Raw genomic sequence first — 18,534 nt, 5'->3', positions numbered from 1 at the left:
TCGTCCAAGCAGCCTGTCCACATTGTCGGAGGTAACAGATTGGAATTGATCCCATATAACATGACTAGACAGGACTCCAGCACTCTCCCGCCCTGGCCCTGCTCCGACGGTGGAGTCTACCTCCTTCCGAATCTGAGCGACTTCATCTGCAAAAAACTTAGCAAAAGCATTGCAGGAGACCTTGGGGTCCCTACCAGGCCCCGGTGACGAAGGTGGTTTCAATAGATTGCCAACCACCTGAAAGAGTCTCCTGCTGCTGTTTTCTGCAGATGCAGCAGAGGTAGTGAAGAAGGTCCTTTTCGCCGTCGCCACTTGGTAGGCTTGACGTTGAGCTCTAACCTGTGTCCGATCCGATTCAGAATGAGTTTTCCGCCACCGGCGCTCTAGCCATCTCAACTATTGTTTCACTGCCCTCAGAACCGGGGAAAACCACAGGGCTGTCTGGGCTCCATGCAATCAGAGAGGGCGCTTTGGAGCCAGGCAGTCAATAGCCCTGGTTAACTCCGCATTCCAACGGGTCACCAGGGAATCAGCTGAAAGGCCATCAACATGGGATAAAACATCCCCTACCACTCACTGGAAGCCATTTGGATCCATTAAGTGGTGGGGGCGGACCATCCAAATTGGTCCCACCTCCCTGCAGAGGGGAAGGGTCGCAGAGAAGTCCAGTTGCACCAGGAAGTGATCTGACCATTGGCACAGAATAAAAGTGTGGTGTAGCTTTTTCTGGGGGTGATGCACTTGCTCACTTAAACTTAATGGAGGGGAAAACACAGGGATTTGGACCAGGGAACAGCAATGTGAAAGGAGGGCAGGGATCTGTGAGTGGACAGAAATCTGTTAATGTTAATACATAACATAGCATACATTTAATATTGTTTCAGTTGTGTGTCACAAGCACATTAGCTATATAGCTTGCTGGGTTCTAGCCAACAATGTTTTCCAGGTAGACCCATTGAAATATATATCTGCCTAAATTAGTCATGCCCATTAATCTAAATCGGACTTCAGTTCAGAGAACACTAGATACAATCAACTGCATTTTTTTAAAGTTGCACTCATAAGCTGGCTGCAGCAATTATGAAAGTAAATTTTCTGCATTTAACTCACTTTGTAAATAAGTCTTTCCTTGTGTGAAAAATAAAATTGCCTGCAAGTCCTTTTCTTCCCCTTGCAACCCTAATGTTTCTCTGTCTCTGTCTGTCTGTCTGTTTGTCTGTCTCTCTCTTCCTCTCTCCCTCTCCTTAAAAAGAAACGCCTGAGTTCCTCTTTGCTTTGAAAACAGAGCTCAAATTAACTGTCGCTGTTTAGACTTTCAAGTGGGAGCAGCTGCTTAGTTTTGTTTTTTCCCAGTCACCCTTGGTGTAACTCAAAATCTGAATTGCACGAAGCATGATCTAACTAATTAAGCCTGCTTAAGTGTACTATACAAAAAGCTATTACCAGCTGCAAACTTTGGAGGAGTTTTTTCACCATGCCCAGCTTTTTCCTCTCCTCTGTCTCATTCTTCTGGCATACACATTTTAATACTTATCTAACCCTGAAAAAGAGTTACGGGGAGTGCCAAGACTTGCTGACTACATTCTGACATTTCAGCTTCTTCTAACAACAAGAAAAAAACTAATTAAAGTTGTAATGAATATAAGAAGAGCCTGATGAATCAAGCCAAAGGGGGCCCACCTAGTCCAACATCCTGTTCTCACAGTTAGTTGTGTGAAACCCATCAGCAGGGCCCGAGCACAAGAGCCCCCTACCAGTGGCGGAGCGGAGAGCAGGCGGGAGTGGGGCTGGCATGCGCCACCCGCAGCGGTGTGGTACACCCAGTGTAGGCGGGGGGGCAGGTGTGATGGCACCCTGCCGGGATCGCGCTGCCGGGGGCGGTGCACTCCCCCCACACTCCTCTTCCTCCACCAGTGCCCCCTACCCTCCTGTAGTTTCCAGCAACTGGTATTCAGAAGCATTACTTCCTCCCAACTGTGGAGACAGATCATAGTCATCATGGCTAGGAGCCATTGATAGCCTTCTCCATGAATTTATCTAATCCTTCTTTTAAAGTCATCCAGGTTGGTGGCAACCACTGCCTCCTGTGAGAGCAAGTTCAATAGTTTAACTATGTGCTGCATGAAGAAGACCTTTCTTTTATTTGTCCTAAATCTTCAAGCATTCAGCTTCATTGGAAGTCCATGAATTCTAGTGTTATCAGAGAGGTAGGAAAACTTTTTTCCATGTCATGCAAACATTTATAAACTCCTACCATGTCACCCCTTACTCGCCTTTTCTTTAAACCAAGAAGTCCCAAACATTGCAACCTTTCTTCATAGGGGAGTCACTCTATTCTTTTCATCATTTTGGTGGCCCTTTTCTGAAGGTTTCCAAACTTTACAATATCCTTTATGAGGTGAAGCAACCAGAGCTGTGCACAGTACAGTGGTACCTTGGTTTAAGAACAGCTTAATTTATGAACAGCTTGATTAAGAACGCTGCAAACCCAGAAGTAGGTGTTTTGGTTTGTGAACTTTGCTTTGGAAGCAGAACATGTTCCACTTCCAGTTGAGTGTAAATTGAGTCCCCTGCTGCTATGGGAAAGCACGCCTTGGTTTAAGAACGGACTTCCGGAACGGATTAAGTTCGTAAACCAGGGTACCACTGTATTCGGAATGTGGTTGCTCCATAGATTTGTATTGGTGTGCTTGGAAATTTTTTTCTCTTAATGGACTAACACTATGCCCTCGTTATTTTAACAATTTTCAAAGAGGTAGCCATGTTACTCTGTTGCAGCCTAAGCAACTAATTTCTTGGTCTTTAGGTGCCACTGGGCTTTCTGGGTTACTGCAGTTTTCTGTTTTTCTTTTGTCTGCCACCTCTTTGCCTTTCTGATGTATTGCTTCCTTTCCTGTTTGGTTTAATGCTTAAGCGTCTTTTCAGTATTTTTGTCTTGCCAGTTAGGCTGACTCATAAAACAGTTTGTTCTTCCTTGCCTGGATCTTCCAGGATCTTGGCTATATATCTTTTCTAAAACCTTGCACAGTTATTGAGAGTCCAAACATGTGTTTGAAGACTGTGATTGAATTACAAGATGGCCAGGGATATGTTTGTGTGGCTGCTGAATAGACTCCATGTAAGTAAAGTACACAGCACCATTTGCCAGTGCTGAGCTCCATTCTGTCTTGACCCTTCCATCTGCAGCATTTTTGTGTTGGCACAGCTTTTGAATTTCATTTCTTATTTAAAAATGTCTTCTCTGCCTTTGAAATTGTTACAAAGGAAGCTGTCTTGTAGATAATTAGACCACTGGTCAATATAGCTCAGTATTGAGAGTCTCTCCCAGCCCTGCCTGGAGATACCTGGGACCTTGTGCATGCAAATCAGGTGCTCTGAGCTTACAGCCCCTGCTGGGAATCTGAGGTGAGAGACCCACATAGCCCATAGTTGCCCCCAGTTCCAGTCACCACCACACAGAGGCAGCTGAAGGTCCAAAAGGTTTACTGATGCAGACGATATTACAGTTCTGGACAGTGCTATATACATACAGCTTGTAGGCTTTCCAGATACTATTGATGTCTGGCAACTTTAACCTGTTGCAGGATCTTAGAATCATAGAATCATAGAATCATAGAGTTGGAAGAGACCACAAGGGCCATCGAGTCCAACCCCTGCCAAGCAGGAAACACCATCAGAGCACTCCTGACATATGGTTGTCAAGCCTCTGCTTAAAGACCTCCAAAGAAGGAGACTCCACCACACTCCTTGGCAGCAAATTCCACTGTCGAACAGCTCTTACTGTCAGGAAGTTCTTCCTAATGTTTAGGTGGAATCTTCTTTCTTGTAGTTTGGATCCATTGCTCCGTGTCCGCTTCTCTGGAGCAGCAGAAAACAACCTTTCTCCCTCCTCTATGTGACATCCTTTTATATATTTGAACATGGCTATCATATCACCCCTTAACCTCCTCTTCTCCAGGCTAAACATGCCCAGCTCCCTTAGCCGTTCCTCATAAGGCATCGTTTCCAGGCCTTTGACCATTTTGGTTGCCCTCCTCTGGACACGTTCCAGTTTGTCAGTGTCCTTCTTGAACTGTGGTGCCCAGAACTGGACACAGTACTCCAGGTGAGGTCTGACCAGAGCAGAATACAGTGGCACTATTACTTCCCTTGATCTAGATGCTATACTCCTATTGATGCAGCCCAGAATTGCATTGGCTTTTTTAGCTGCCGCGTCACACTCTTGGCCGCTGTCCCCGGACCTGATCTCAAGGCGGGCGGCGGGGAGAAGAGCGCTTCTCCCCGCTGCCTGCCCCGCAAGCTCCGGGGACAGCTGGGAGGCACAGCGCATCTCCCCGCTGTCCCCGGACCTGATCTCAAGGCGGGCGGCAGGGAGAAGAGCGCTTCTCCCCGCTGCCTGCCCCGCAAGCTCCGGGGACAGCTGGGAGGCGCAGCGCGTCTCCCCGCTGTCCCCGGACCTGGTCTGAAGGCGGGCTGCGGGGAGAAGAGCGCTTCTCCCCGCTGCCGGCACCACAAGCGCCTGGGGGGGAAATAATTTTTTTCCCTTTATTTCCCCCCCCAAAACCTGATGCGTCCTATGGGCCGGTGCGTCCTATGGGGTGAAAAATACGGTAATTATCATCAAAAAAGGTTAATATTTTACATTGTTATTTCAATTCTGAGATATTTTGCTTCTTTCACTATCATCAAACCCGTTTTATCCTGTAGCTCCTTTTTCTCCTAACACTTAAATTTTTAATCATTAGTTTTGTTTTTGATCTGTTGAGTTTAAATCCAGTATAATCCAGAAACCTCACCAAATGCTGATATTTTTTCCAACGCTTTAGGTATACTCGATTTTGGGTCTTCTACTGTAATGATTAAATCATCTGCAAAGGCTTTCACTTTGAAAGCCTTTTGGCCCAGGGTAATTCCTTTAATTGCATCAGTATGATGGCCCTTGTGGTCTCTTCCAACTCTATGATTCTATGATTCTATGATCATGCGAAAGGCTGGGCTGGATGAGATTGTCGGAAGAAATATCAACAACCTCAGCTATCAGGTTACATACGCTTCAGGTTACTGACTCCGCTAACCTAGAAATAGTGCTTCAGGTTAAGAACTTTGCTTCAGGATGAGAACAGAAATTGTGCTTCGGCAGTGTGGCGGCAGCAGGAGGCCCCATTAGCTAAAGTGGTGCTTCAGGTTAAGACCAGTTTCAGGTTAAGAACGGACCTCTGGAACGAAGTACTTAACCCGAGGTACCACTGTACAAGGCTGAGATGCTTCCTTCTCCCAACAGCTTCACGGGCCCAGAGTGTTCCTGATAAGCATCACCAGTCTCCTCCTCAAAATACCGAAACAGAGAGACAGTCTTTAGACAGTCAGGGATTTGATGTTAGAGTAGGAAAATGTTTTTGGTTGCTGCACTTCTGCATTGTTACTTGATTTAACTTTTGGCCCAGTATTTAGTTCTAGTTTTTCTGGTATACTGCTGCATTATTTCCTCTTTCTAGTCCCAGCTTTTGCCTTCTCTTTGAGAGAAGATAGAATTTAATGATTTCAAACACCCATCCCTTCATTATTTTGTTGCTCAGTCTAACTTTTGAGCTGCCATCCTGTGTTGGGGATTGGCTTAGGAACAGTTGTATTTCATTTTTTTTTCAGTGTCTCTTTTCTCATTACAGAAGTCAGGTTAATTTTGTTTTTTGATTTCATTTTGTTTCCTTTGTTCTCTGGTGATGCTCAGACAAAACTATTTTCACTTTTAAAGCTATTTTTTACTCTAATGTATTAACTGGATTAATTTTCCCTGGGCTTCCTTTGCTGGATTGATTTAAACTTCTGCTTTGAATAGTTAGCTGTTTTTCTTTTTCTCCCTTTGGAAACCTAATATACTTTTAGGGGGGGGGTGGAGGAGGAAGGCCAGGAGCAGAATTGTCTCAGCAATAACTAATTTTGCCTGCTCTAATCAATGCATGTCACCATATGCTTTAAGACAGTTTTATTTCACATTTAATTCACAGGCTAATTATTGTACTCTTCTTTTCTGTGAAGATGCTGTTCCTTAATTTTTCTTACCCCTAAATTTCATTGGGCTGTAGCCAATGTTAGTCCCACTCAGAGTAAACCCATTGAACTTTATGAACAAGACTGGTGTACATTAATTTAAATGTGTCTACTCTGAGTAGAGTGAAGTCAGGTGGGCCTTAGAAAGCACTGCAAATAACAAGGCCAGTGGAAGTGATGGTATTCCAGCTGAACTATTTAAAATTTTAAATGATGATGCTGTTAAGGTGCTACACTCAATATGCCAGCAAGTTTGGAAAACTCATCAGTGACCAGAGGATTGGAGAAGATCAGTCTACATCCCAATCCCAAAGAAGGGCAGTGCCAAAGAATGCTCCAACTACCACACAATTGCACTCATTTCACACGCTAGCAAGGTTATGCTTAAAATTCTTCAAGGAAGGCTCAAGCAGTATGTGGACCGAGAACTCCCAGAAGTGCAAGCTGGATTTAGAAGGGGCAGAGGAACCAGAGACCAAATTGCAAAAAGCCTTTGACTGTGTCGACCATGGCAAACTATGGCAAGTTCTTAAAGAAATGGGAGTGCCTGATCACCTCATCTGTCTGCTGAGAAATCTCTATGTGGGACAAGAAGCTACAGTTAGAACTGGATATGGAACAACTGATTGGTTCAAAATTGGGAAAGGAGTACGACAAGGCTGTATATTGTCTCCCTGCTTATTTAACTTATATGCAGAATTCATCATGCGAAAGGCTGGGCTGGATGAGATTGCCGGAAGAAATATCAACAACCTTAGATATGCAGATGACACAACCTTGATGGCAGAAAGTGAGGAGGAATTAAAGAACCTTTTATTGAGGGTAAAAGAGGAGAGCGCAAAATATGGTCTGAAACTCAACATCAAAAAAACGAAGATCATGGCCACTGGTCCCATCACCTCCTGGCAAATAGAAGGGGAAGAAATGGAGGCAGTGAGAGATTTTACTTTCTTGGGCTCCATCACTGCAGATGGTGACAGCAGCCACAAAATTAAAAGACGCCTGGATACAACCTAATTATGCATAATGTACTTTTGCTTTCTTTTATCCTATATAATTCCTTGTGAGTTATACTTCTATAGCCAAGAAGCTTGAATGCAGTCATTTTTTATCTGTTGTGGTGTCTTTATATATATATATAAAATAAATAATTCTGATTTATTCCTTCTTAAAACTGACGTGTTCTCTCTGGTTGTTGCCACTTGACCATTTAAGGTTTTTAAACAGAGATCTTCCTCAGTCTGCATCTCTATTGGAATAGCTTTTAGATCTTTTAATTATTTTATCACTTGTGTGTTTGGTGCCCTGGGTTCCTTTTGGGAGGAAGAGGGGGATATAAATTTAATAAATAATAATCTACAGATTCTGTTGTTTTCAGCTGGTGTCTTCTTAGGACAGCAGAGTCAGTTGCTCTCTCTGTTCTAGAATTTTATAGGGGTTCCCTCCCCCCCCCAATTGCAGATCCTGTGCAAGCTTGAAATCACTCGCCTTATTACCCACTTTGAGAAATCAATGCAGGAGGAAGATGACAGTGACCTCTTCATTGTAGACAAAGATGGGGAAACGCAACTGTGCCATAATACGGATTCCAACTTTGAGGAGAACCTCAGAGTGCCATTGTTGGAAATGCTGAAGTACCCCTACCTGTTACTTCATGAACGTCTCAGTGAGTATCTGGTGGCACCTGAACATGATCCAGTTCTCCCCCTGCATTAGTAGTTCAATAAAAGCAGCTATGGAAAGTCTTCTCAGAATACAGCTGGAGGTGATATGTTGACTGGGATTTGTTTTTTTGTTTTACTATCCCCCCCCCCCAAAAAAAACCTATTACAAAAGGAGTATTATTTTTATTTATAGAATATATATTCTGCTGCTCATCTAGGGTTGTCACCTTTGGTTGGGCAAAATATGGGACGGGGGGGGGGGGGCTAAAATTCCTTTACCTGATGCAGAATGAAATGACTTCAAAGCAATCAATCAATGTTATTACGGCAAACAGCCAGCATACTAAACCAGAATTTCTGCATAATTCTCTACATAAGCAATAAAAATGATAAATATGGGGTTTAACAATCAATATACTAATTGAATGTACTTAAAATTTGTGTTTAGAGGAATAAAATACCATGAAAGTTTAAAAGAATAGGAGTTTTAACTAAGAACTGTAGCGGTTTATAACATTTTATGCAGCTGTGTAATCTTTTGCTTTCTTTGACTTATGGCTATTGCATAAAATCTAGCTACATTTCCAATGCTGGTCATACTCATAGGGAAGACCCAATGAAATTTATAGATCTAAGTTAGCAATGCGCATTAATTTCAATGACTCATATCCTCCACACATGCTGAATTTCTGCCTGTCAGATGAATGGTAAATGTAGAACCCCAGCCAAAGAAAGAAAGAGAGCAACAAATTCTGTTTCTCTTCCTAACAGAGCTTTGCCTCCAACGTCCCTTTCTATATAGCTGCTAATGCCAATTCATTCACACATACACACACACACACACATACACACACGCCTCATAGTCAGACAAGTTCATTCAACCACTAGGGTTACATCTTTTCTTGTCACATATTTGTTAAAAAGCTTTCATGTGTTATCTATAGGCATTCATAGAATCATAGAAATGTAGAGTTGGAAGGGACCCTGAGCGTCATTTAGTGCTATACCACTGTTCTTCCTCAGCTAGCAAAATGTATAGTGGTACCTCGGGTTAAGAACTTAATTCGTTCCGGAGGTCTGTTCTTAACCTGAAACTGTTCTTAACCTGAAGCACTACTTTCGCTACTTTACTGCCGCTGCGCCGCCGGCATGCGATTTCTGTTCTTATCCTGAAGTAAAGTTCTTAACCCGAGGTACTAATAATATAATAATAATAACTTATTATTTATACCCCGCCCATCTGGATGAGTTTCCCCAGCCACTCTGGGCGGCTTCCAATCAAGTGTTAAAAACAATACAGCATTAAATATTAAAAACTTCCCTAAACAGGGCTGCCTTCAGATGTCTTTTAAAGAGAAGATAGCTGCTTATTTCCTTCACATCTGAAGGGAGGGCGTTCCACAGGGCGGGCGCCAATACCGAAAAGGCCCTCTATTTGGTTCCCTGTAACCTCACTTCTCGCAATGAGGGAACCGCCAGAAGGCCCTCGGCGCTGGATCTCAGTGTCCGGGCTGAACGATGGGGGTGGAGACGCTCCTTCAGGTATACTGGACCGAGGCCGTTTAGGGCTTTAAAGGTCAGCAACAACTCTTTGAATTGTGCTCGGAAACGTACTGGGAGCCAATGCAGATCTCTCAGGACCGGTGTTATGTGGTCCCGGCGGCCACTCCCAGTCACCAGTCTAGCTGCCGCGTTCTGGATTAATTGCAGTTTCCGGGTCACCTTCAAAGGTAGCCCCACGTAGAGTGCATTGCAGTAGTCCAAGCGGGAGATAACTAGAGCATGCACCACTCTGGCGAGACAGTCCACGGGCAGGTAGGGTCTCAACCTGCGTACCAGGTGGAGCTGGTAGACAGCCGCCCTGGACACAGAATTAACCTGCGCCTCCATGGACAGCTGTGAGTCCAAAATGACTCCCAGGCTGCGCCCCTGGTCCTTCAGGGGCACAGTTACCCCATTCAGGACCAGGGAGTCCCCCACACCTGCCCGCCCCCCAAACAGTACTTCTGTCTTGTCAGGATTCAACCTCAATCTGTTAGCCGCCATCCATCCTCCAACCGCCTCCAGGCACTCACACAGGACCTTCACCGCCTTCACTGGTTCTGATTTAAAAGAGAGGTAGAGCTCGGTATCAGTAGAGCTGGGTACTATTTCTGGGTTAGCGGAGTCTGTAACCTGAAGCGTCTGTAACCTGAAGCTTCTGTAACCCGAGGTACCACTGTATTGGGCAAACCAAGTCCTGCCTATTTAAACTGACAGGAATAGCTTCCCTAAGCAGGTCACCATTTGGAGTTTCACCATTTGTCTAGAGAAAAGTAACTCAGTTATAGCGATTCTGCCAGTCTCTGCTTCCTCTTCCTCCATTTGTAATCTAAGGGGTAGCAAGGTTGGTCTGCAATACAGGGGTATAAGAAGTGTTGAAAAAAATCCCACAACCAGTTCTAACAATTGTAGGTGACATGTGCCATCATAAAATATGCATTTAGTTCTGTGTGTGAGAAGGGCGGGGGGAAGCATCTTTCAAAAACAATTAATTGGCAGGATTAATAGAGGACACCAGGATTAACGGAAGACATCAGTGATCACTTGTATTCACACAGACCAGAGCTGCTGTTTTTGGGACAAAACACTAATAATAAAAAGGTAGTGGATCAAAACAAAGAAAGCCCCCTTCCCCAAATGCCTGACCATGTGATTCATTTTGCAAACAAAAATAAAGCTAAGCTAAACACACTCCTTTCTGAACTTCATGAAAAGGAGAGTCAGGTATCTCCCTTAAGACGCTTTATAGGATAAAACCATCTGCATAGTGACTGTTCCTGTTCTATGATTCTTTGAGGATGACTTTCACCTTATGCAGGGATCATTTGCCTTCATATTATGGTGGTTCCAGCAGCCCTAACATTTGGCGTTCTCTTTTTTAAATTGTTAGGTGAGCTGTGTGTGGAGGCTCTTTGTAAAATGGAGGAAATCAACTGCTCCTACCAGGTGGCTGGGAAACACCCTGGGATCTATCTGCTCATGGTACATCCTAATGAAGTGGTGAGCTGCTTTAATTTCCTTTTTCTGGTTATTCTTTTCTTCCTTTTCAGTTTTGCTACGTAGGATTAAGCTGTCCTAAACAGATGACACATGCAATAGATCCTCCTTGATACAGTGCACAGTTAAAAACTATGGAACTTGCTCCCACACAGTGGCATGTGGTCAATGGACATGGGGAACTAGGCTAGTCCCCAAAATCAGAGGTTTTCAACATGTGTGCCTTCATAGTCTGAAGCAATAATGCTTCTGATTGCCAGTTGCTGGAAACCACAGGAACGTGGATGCTCTTGTGCTTGGGTCCTGCTTGTGGGTTTCCCACTGGGGCATCTGGCTGGACACTCTGAGAAGAGGTTATAACAACAACAACAACAATTTATTATTATTATTATTATTATTATTATTATTATTATTATTATTATTTATACCCCGCCCATCTGGCTGGGTTTCCCCAGCCACTCGGGACGGGTCCCAACAGAATATTGAAAACACGATAAAACATCAAACATTAAAAACTTCCCTAAACAGGGGTGCCTTCAGATGTCTTCTAAAAGTCAGATAGTTGTTTATTTCCTTGACATTTGATGGGAGGGCATTCCACAGGGTGGGCACCACCACTGAGAAGGCCCTCTGCCTGGTTCCCTGTAACCTCACTTTGTGAAAGGAGGGAACCACCCTCGGAGCTGGACCTCAGTGTCCGGGCTGAAAGATGGGGGTGGAGACGCTCCTTCAGGTATACTGGACCAAGGCCGTTTAGGGCTTTAAAGGTCAGCAACAACTCTTCGAATTGTGCTCGGGAACATTCTGGGAGCCAATGTAGGTCTTTCAGGACCAGTGTTATTTGGTCTCGGCAGCCACTCCCAGTCACCAGTCTAGCTGCTGCATTCTGGATTTGTTGTAGTTTCCGGGTCACCATCAAAGGTAGCCCCACATAGAGCATATTGCAGTAGTCCAAGCAGGAGATAACTAGAGCATGCATCACTCTTGCAAGACAGTCCACGGGCAGATAGGGTCTCAGCCTGCATACCAGATGCAGCTGGTAGGCAGCTGCCCTGGACACAGAAATGACCTGCGCCTCCATGGACAGCTGTGAGTCCAAAATGACTCCCAGGCTGTGCCCCTGGTCCTGCAGGGGCACAGTTGTCCCATTCAGGACCAGGGAGTCCTCCACACCCACCCACCCCCTGTCCCCACAAAACAGTATTTCTGTCTTGTCAGGATTCAACCTCAATCTGTTAGCCGCCACCCATCCTGCAACCGCCTCCAGACACTCACACAGGACCTTCACTGCCTTCACTGGTTCTGATTTGAGAGAGGTAGAGCTAGGTAACATTTGCATACTGATGAACACATAGCCCAAACCCCCTGATGATCTCTCCCAGAGGCGTCATATAGATGTTAAAAAACATGGAGGAGAGGACAGAGCCCTGAGGCACCCCACAAGTGAGAGCCCAGATTTCTGAACACTCATCCCCCAACACCACTTTCTGGACACGGGCCAGGAGGAAGGAGCAGAACCACTGTATAACAGTGCCCCCAGCTCCCAGCCCCTCTAGACGGCCCAGAAGGATGTCTTGGTTGATGGTATCAAAGTTTGCCCTGCGCCTTTGGGGGAAGCAGCCAGCGCCTGCCCGCCCACCCTGAACCCATCCCAGGGTGGTAGATTACTGCCAGTTTTTTATATTGGATCGTAGATCACAGCCTACTTGAAGATAGACATGCCTGCCCTAGGATAAGCAAACTAGGTGTCTCCAAGAGAACATCTACTACGACTTGAAGCAGCTTGGGCAGGGAATCCTTGGTGCAGCGGGGAGGTCGGTACACCATAAGGAATCCTGTACTGCCTCTATTGCCCAACTTCCAGAACATGCACTCAGTAAACTGGGTCTTCCCAATAGGACGCCCGGTGTACGCTAATGACTTCCTAAAAATCACTGCAACCCCCCCTCCCCACCCATATGACCTGGGTTGCTGTGGGTAAGAGAAACCTGGTGGACAAGCAGCGGCAAGGACAGGCCCATCTGCTTCATCCAACCAAGTCAGGTTACACATGCCAGGTCAAGTCCTCCATACTGGAGTAGATAGATGGGCCTGTTAGAACACGCTTCCTGCAAAAGGATGGTTGCTTCAAGATTGCATTACTACAATGCACTCTATGTGTGACATTCCTTGCGCTTGATCCAGAAGCTGCAGTTAGTGCAGAATGGTGCATCATGGTTGCTGACAGGAATGAGACCGTGTCAGCATATAACACCTATGCTCACATACCTGCACTGGTTGCCCATTTGGTATATAAAACACTGAACAGCTTGCAACCAGTTTACTTGAGAGATGGCCTTACCCCATATATGCCCATATAACTGCTTCAGTCTGCAGAACTGACACCGATACAGGTGTCACATAATACTCGTTCTGCCGTTGAAGGAAATCAATCTTTTAGCATGGCAGCACCTACACTTTGGGGCTCCCTGCCTACTAACATTACCGTACTCTTTTCAGCACCTGCTAAAAGCCAAGAAGAACACCATTCCAAAAATGAGTTTGACGATTCCCTTGCCTTTGACGAAAAGAGACACTTAAACTCTTTTTTAGCCCTCCCTTACCAGTCACAGGAAGAAATCATTAGCAGAATGACTTCCTTACAATACACCCTTATTCACTTTCGGCCTCCAGAGAAAGCTAATGCAATCACGGATCAAATTATAGAAATAATGTCTAACCAACACAGAGGTAAACAAAGGGAAGAGGTGGAGAACCCCCCCCATAAACAAAGATAATCAAATTGATAAGGAACACCCTCCTATCAGAGAGTATAACTATGCTGTCCCTTCAAGTTATTCTATAACCTCTGTTGAATGGCTCCAAAGAAGATTTCTTGATCTGGAAGAATTAGCTCTCCCTGACCTGAAATCAACAACCCAAATTCTAACTACTAAAAAGGAGTTCTCTAACCCTTTGATAGGAGGCGGGTCTGTGTTTGTGGACAAAGTTGGGGAATCAAATCAAATTGTAGAACTGGATTGATATAATGATTCTTGTAATGAACAGTTCAATAGAGTTTTCAGCACCCAGTGCCACACAAACCTGGGGGGGGGGGGGGCACATGAAGTTCAAGCCTTGTCTGACTATGAAGTTATAACTCCAATAAGCAATTCAGCAGGCCAGCCGCACAATCAACCTGTCCTCAACAATACATGCAAGGTCTTATCATGGAATGTGGCAGGATGGTCCCCCAAGTTAGAAGATATGAATTTTAAAGAATTCTGCATAAATTTTGATATTCTCTGCCTACAAGAAACTTAATAAAAACATTCCTTCCAGTAGCACCTTAGAGACTAACTAAGTTAGTTATTGGTATGAGCTTTCGTGTGCATGCACACTTCTTCAGAACATTATCTGTTGCTGGAATTCAGAAGCTGACAAAGACTTGACCAGCAATGAACTTTTTATTGCTTCACACACAGAGATAGCCAGACACACTCCACATTAGTAAGTTGCAGGATTGAGGTTCCAACTTCTCCTTCCCTCATTTAAGCCTCCCTCCCGGCAGCCTCCTGTGACTCAGCTCTAAATTGCTTTGCCCTTTTCTCTGCTCTACCCTCTCAAGCTCTGAAGGGGAGAGGGAAAGGGGCTGGAACAGAACTGTCTTGCAGAGCAGGAGACATAGCCCTGTCAGAGTCTGTGCCCACACTGAGCCAATGTCAGGAACTGGCTAGATAAGTAGTGGTGGCAGCCAGTTAACCAGGAGGGACCAGGGAGTGACACTGGGGAAGAAGAGGATTTTGAGCCTAGTTCAGACTGGTGGGACATGGAAGAGCAATCCACGGAGGGAACTAGCAAGGAAGCATCAGAGCTGGAGAGTTTTGGGGAGGGGGGTCCTCTGATTTCCAGCAACAGACAGCGGCCAACGCCTTCGCCAAAGACAATTTGGCTGCGCCGAGGGAGTGAAGCACCAGGATGGAGCTTTTTTCAGAGAAAGATGGCCAAGTTCTACGTCAGTGCCACGACAGCTCGCTGACGGGCCGCTTCGGACAGCATAAAACCTTGTATCACTTGATGCGGCAGGTTTTGGGTTTTTTAAAATCATTTTTATTGGTTTTCCAATAAAAACAGCCAATCAACATATCTGGATCATAATCCAATTAAAAATAATAAACTAAATTTTTTAAAAATGACCGATTATAGTCCAAATTGTAATTATTAATTTTCCCGGGCTCTCCATAGTCTGGACCTTTGAAGCATATCTCCAAATCTTTGTTCCTGCCTCTTCTCGTTTTCATATTTTCTGCCTTCTGATCTTAACGCTTTAAAGTTCTCTGTCCCTGGCTCTGCGATTCTCAGTCATGTCAGAAATCATATATCCTTTCATCTGTCGGATACAGCTTTATTTGTGTATATATATATTTTCCCCCTTCATAGATCACTGCCTTGCCATGGTGAAGGGGCTTGAATAACTCAGAGAAGCTATGAGCTATGCCGTGCAAGGCCACCCAAGATGGACAGGTCATAGTGGAGAGGTTTGACCAAACGTGATCCACCTGGAGCAGGAACCGGCAAGCCACTCCAGTATCCCTGCCAAGAAAACTTCATGGACAAAGACAACAGGCACATAAAAGTTATGATGCTGGAAGATGAGCCCCTCAGGTCGGAAGGCGTCCAGCATGCTACTGAGGAAGAGCGGAGGACAAGTACAAGTAGATTCAGAGCTGATGAAGCGGCTGGGCCAAAGCCGAAAGGACGCTCAGTTGCGGATATGCCTGGAAGTGAAAGGAAAGTCCAATGCTGTAAAGAAAAATATTGCATAGGAACCTGGAATGTAAGAACCATGAACCTGGGTAAGTTGGAGGTGGTCACAAATGAGATGGCAAGAATAAATATTGACATCCTGGGCATCAGTGAACTAAAATGGACGGGAATGGGCAAATTCAGTTCGGATGACCATCATATCTACTACTGTGGGCAAGAATCCCGTAAAAGAAATGGAGTGGCCCTCATAGTCAACAAAAGAGTGGCAAAAGCTGTACTGGGATGCAATCTCAAAAATGATAGAATGATCTCGATACGAATCCAAGGCAGACCTTTTAACATCACAGTAATCCAAGTTTATGCACCAACTACTGGTGCTGAAGAAACTGAAATTGAGCAATTCTATGAAGATTTACAACACCTTATAGAAGTGACACCAAAGAAGGATGTTCTTCTCATTATAGGGGATTGGAATGCTAAAGTAGGGAATCAAGAGATAAAAGGAACAACTGGCAAGTTTGGCCTTGGAGATCAAAACGAAGCAGGGCAAAGGCTAATAGAGTTCTGTCAAGAGAACAAGCTGGTCATCACAAACACGCTTTTCCAACAACACAAGAGACGACTCTACACGTGGACATCACCAGATGGGCAGCATCGAAATCAGATTGATTATATTCTCTGCAGCCAAAGATGGAGAAGCTCTATACAGTCAGCAAAAACGAGACCTGGAGCTGACTGTGGCTCAGATCATCAGCTTCTTATAGCAAAATTCAAGCTTAAACTGAAGAAAGTAGGAAAAACCACGGGGCCGGTAAGATACAATCTAAGTCAAATCCCTTATGAATACACAGTGGAAGTGAACAGGTTTAAGGATTTAGATTTGGTGGACAGAGAGCCTGAAGAACTATGGATGGAGGCTCGTAACATTATACAGGAGGCAGCAACTAAAACCATCCCAATGAAAAGGAAATACAAGAAAGCAAAGTGGCTGTCCAACGAGGCCTTACAAATAGCGGGGGAGAGAAGGCAAGCAAAGTGCGAGGGAGATAGTGAAAGATACAGGAAATTGAATGCAGATTTCCAAAAAATAGCAAGGAGAGACAAGAACGCCTTCTTAAACAAGCAATGCAAAGAAATAGAGGAAAGCAATAGAATGGGACGAACCAGAGATCTGTTCAAGAAAATTGGAGATATGAAAGGAACATTTCGTACAAAGATTACCATAATAAAAGACAAAAGTGGAAAGGACCTAACAGAAGCAGAAGACATCAAGAAGAGGTGGCAAGAATACACAGAGGAATTATACCAGAAAGATTTGGATGTCTTGTACACCCCAGGTAGTGTGGTTGCTGACCTTGAGCCAGACATCCTGGAGAGTGGAGTCAAATGGGCCTTAGAAAGCACTGCTAATAACAAGGCCAGTGGAAGTGATGGTATTCCAGCTGAACTATTTAAAATTGATGCTTTTTGAATTATGGTGCTGGAGGAGACTCTTGAGAGTCCCATGGACTGCAAGAAGATCAAACGCATCCATTCTTAAGGAAATTAGCCCTGAGTGGTCACTGGAAGGACAGATTGTGAAGCTGAGGCTCCAATACTTTGGCCACCTCATGAGAAGAGAAGACTCCCTGGAAAAGACCCTGATGTTGGGAAAGATGGAGGGCACAAGGAGAAGGGGACGACAGAGGACGAGATGGTTGGACAGTGTTCTTGAAGTGACAAACATGAGTCTGACCAAGCTGCGGGAGGCAGTGGAAGACAGGAGTGCCTGGCGTGCTCTGGTCCATGGGGTCACGAAGAGTCGGACACGACTAAACGACTAAACAACAAGAACATATATTTTTTCAACTGTCTATTTGCTAGCACAGCTTTCCCTGACTCCGTTCCAATCTTCCAATCCGGGCTGTTGTCCAAGCTTTCGTTTGAGATTTAATAATATAGTAGTTTCCACATTGTTATGTTATTACTGTAAATTGTTAAGCATACTGTTTGCAATAATGCAATGTAAATGAGCTGTATTCCACAGATATAAGTCATTTGGCGATTGATCAGCCTCTCAGAGACCACACAACCCCCCCCTCCGGGCCCTAGAAGGGGGGCTGCTAGACATCCATCAGCCTTCTCTGTCGCTCATAATGAAAAACTTCTGCAAACAGCTGCACTATATGTAGTCCCAAATTGTTATCTCCAATCATTACAAAGTCAGCCAGCAAATATCTCCCGCTTCTCTCAAAAAGGGGGGAATTCTCATTTTTCCGTTCTGCGTCCTATTAACAAGCGCTGTCTTGTTTCTTCATTCATCTTTATCAAGTCTTTCAAGTCTAAGTAAAGCTGTGCAATTGAATACTTAATTATAAATAGAAGTCCATCTGTACTCTTTTTTTTTTTAAAAAAAAGTTTCTTAATGAGGCTTGGCATTGAAAACCAACTGTAGATCATAGAATCATAGAATCATAGAATGATAGAGTTGGAAGAGACCACAAGGGCCATCGAGTCCAACCCCCTGCCAAGCAGGAAACACCATCAGAGCACTCCTGACATATGGTTGTCAAGCCTCTGCTTAAAGACCTCCAAAGAAGGAGACTCCACCACACTCCTTGGCAGCAAATTCCACTGTCGAACAGCTCTTACTGTCAGGAAGTTCTTCCTAATGTTTAGGTGGAATCTTCTTTCTTGTAGTTTGGATCCATTGCTCCGTGTCCGCTTCTCTGGAGCAGCAGAAAACAACCTTTCTCCCTCCTCTATGTGACATCCTTTTATATATTTGAACATGGCTACCATATCACCCCTTAACCTCCTCTTCTCCAAGCTAAACATGCCCAGCTCCCTTAGCCGTTCCTCATAAGGCATTGTTTCCAGGCCTTTGACCATTTTGGTTGCCCTCCTCTGGACACGTTCCAGTTTGTCAGTGTCCTTCTTGAACTGTGGTGCCCAGAACTGGACACAGTACTCCAGGTGAGGTCTGACCAGAGCAGAATACAGTGGCACTATTACTTCCCTTGATCTAGATGCTATACTCCTATTGATGCAGCCCAGA

At 44.7% G+C, this 18,534-nt stretch overlaps 1 protein-coding gene across 1 annotated transcript in view; it reads left to right on the top strand.

The window, feature by feature from the left end:
• The window catches only part of LOC310753752 (putative helicase senataxin), a gene marked incomplete at its 3' end in the record, with an annotated part of 215,300 nt that overhangs the window by 1,997 nt on the left and 194,769 nt on the right, over window positions 1-18,534 (top strand). Inside the window, exons 2-3 of the mRNA XM_083595096.1 lie at window positions 7,510-7,714; window positions 10,645-10,754. Of these exons, the coding sequence (XP_083451222.1) occupies window positions 7,561-7,714; window positions 10,645-10,754 (264 nt within the window). The 5' untranslated portion in view covers window positions 7,510-7,560. The remainder of the gene's footprint in view (window positions 1-7,509; window positions 7,715-10,644; window positions 10,755-18,534) is intronic.

The sequence above is a fragment of the Podarcis filfolensis genome (assembly GCF_964270895.1).
Source record: "Podarcis filfolensis genome assembly, chromosome: W".
NCBI lineage: Eukaryota > Metazoa > Chordata > Lepidosauria > Squamata > Lacertidae > Podarcis > Podarcis filfolensis.
This window is presented reverse-complemented; position numbering and strand designations above follow the sequence as displayed.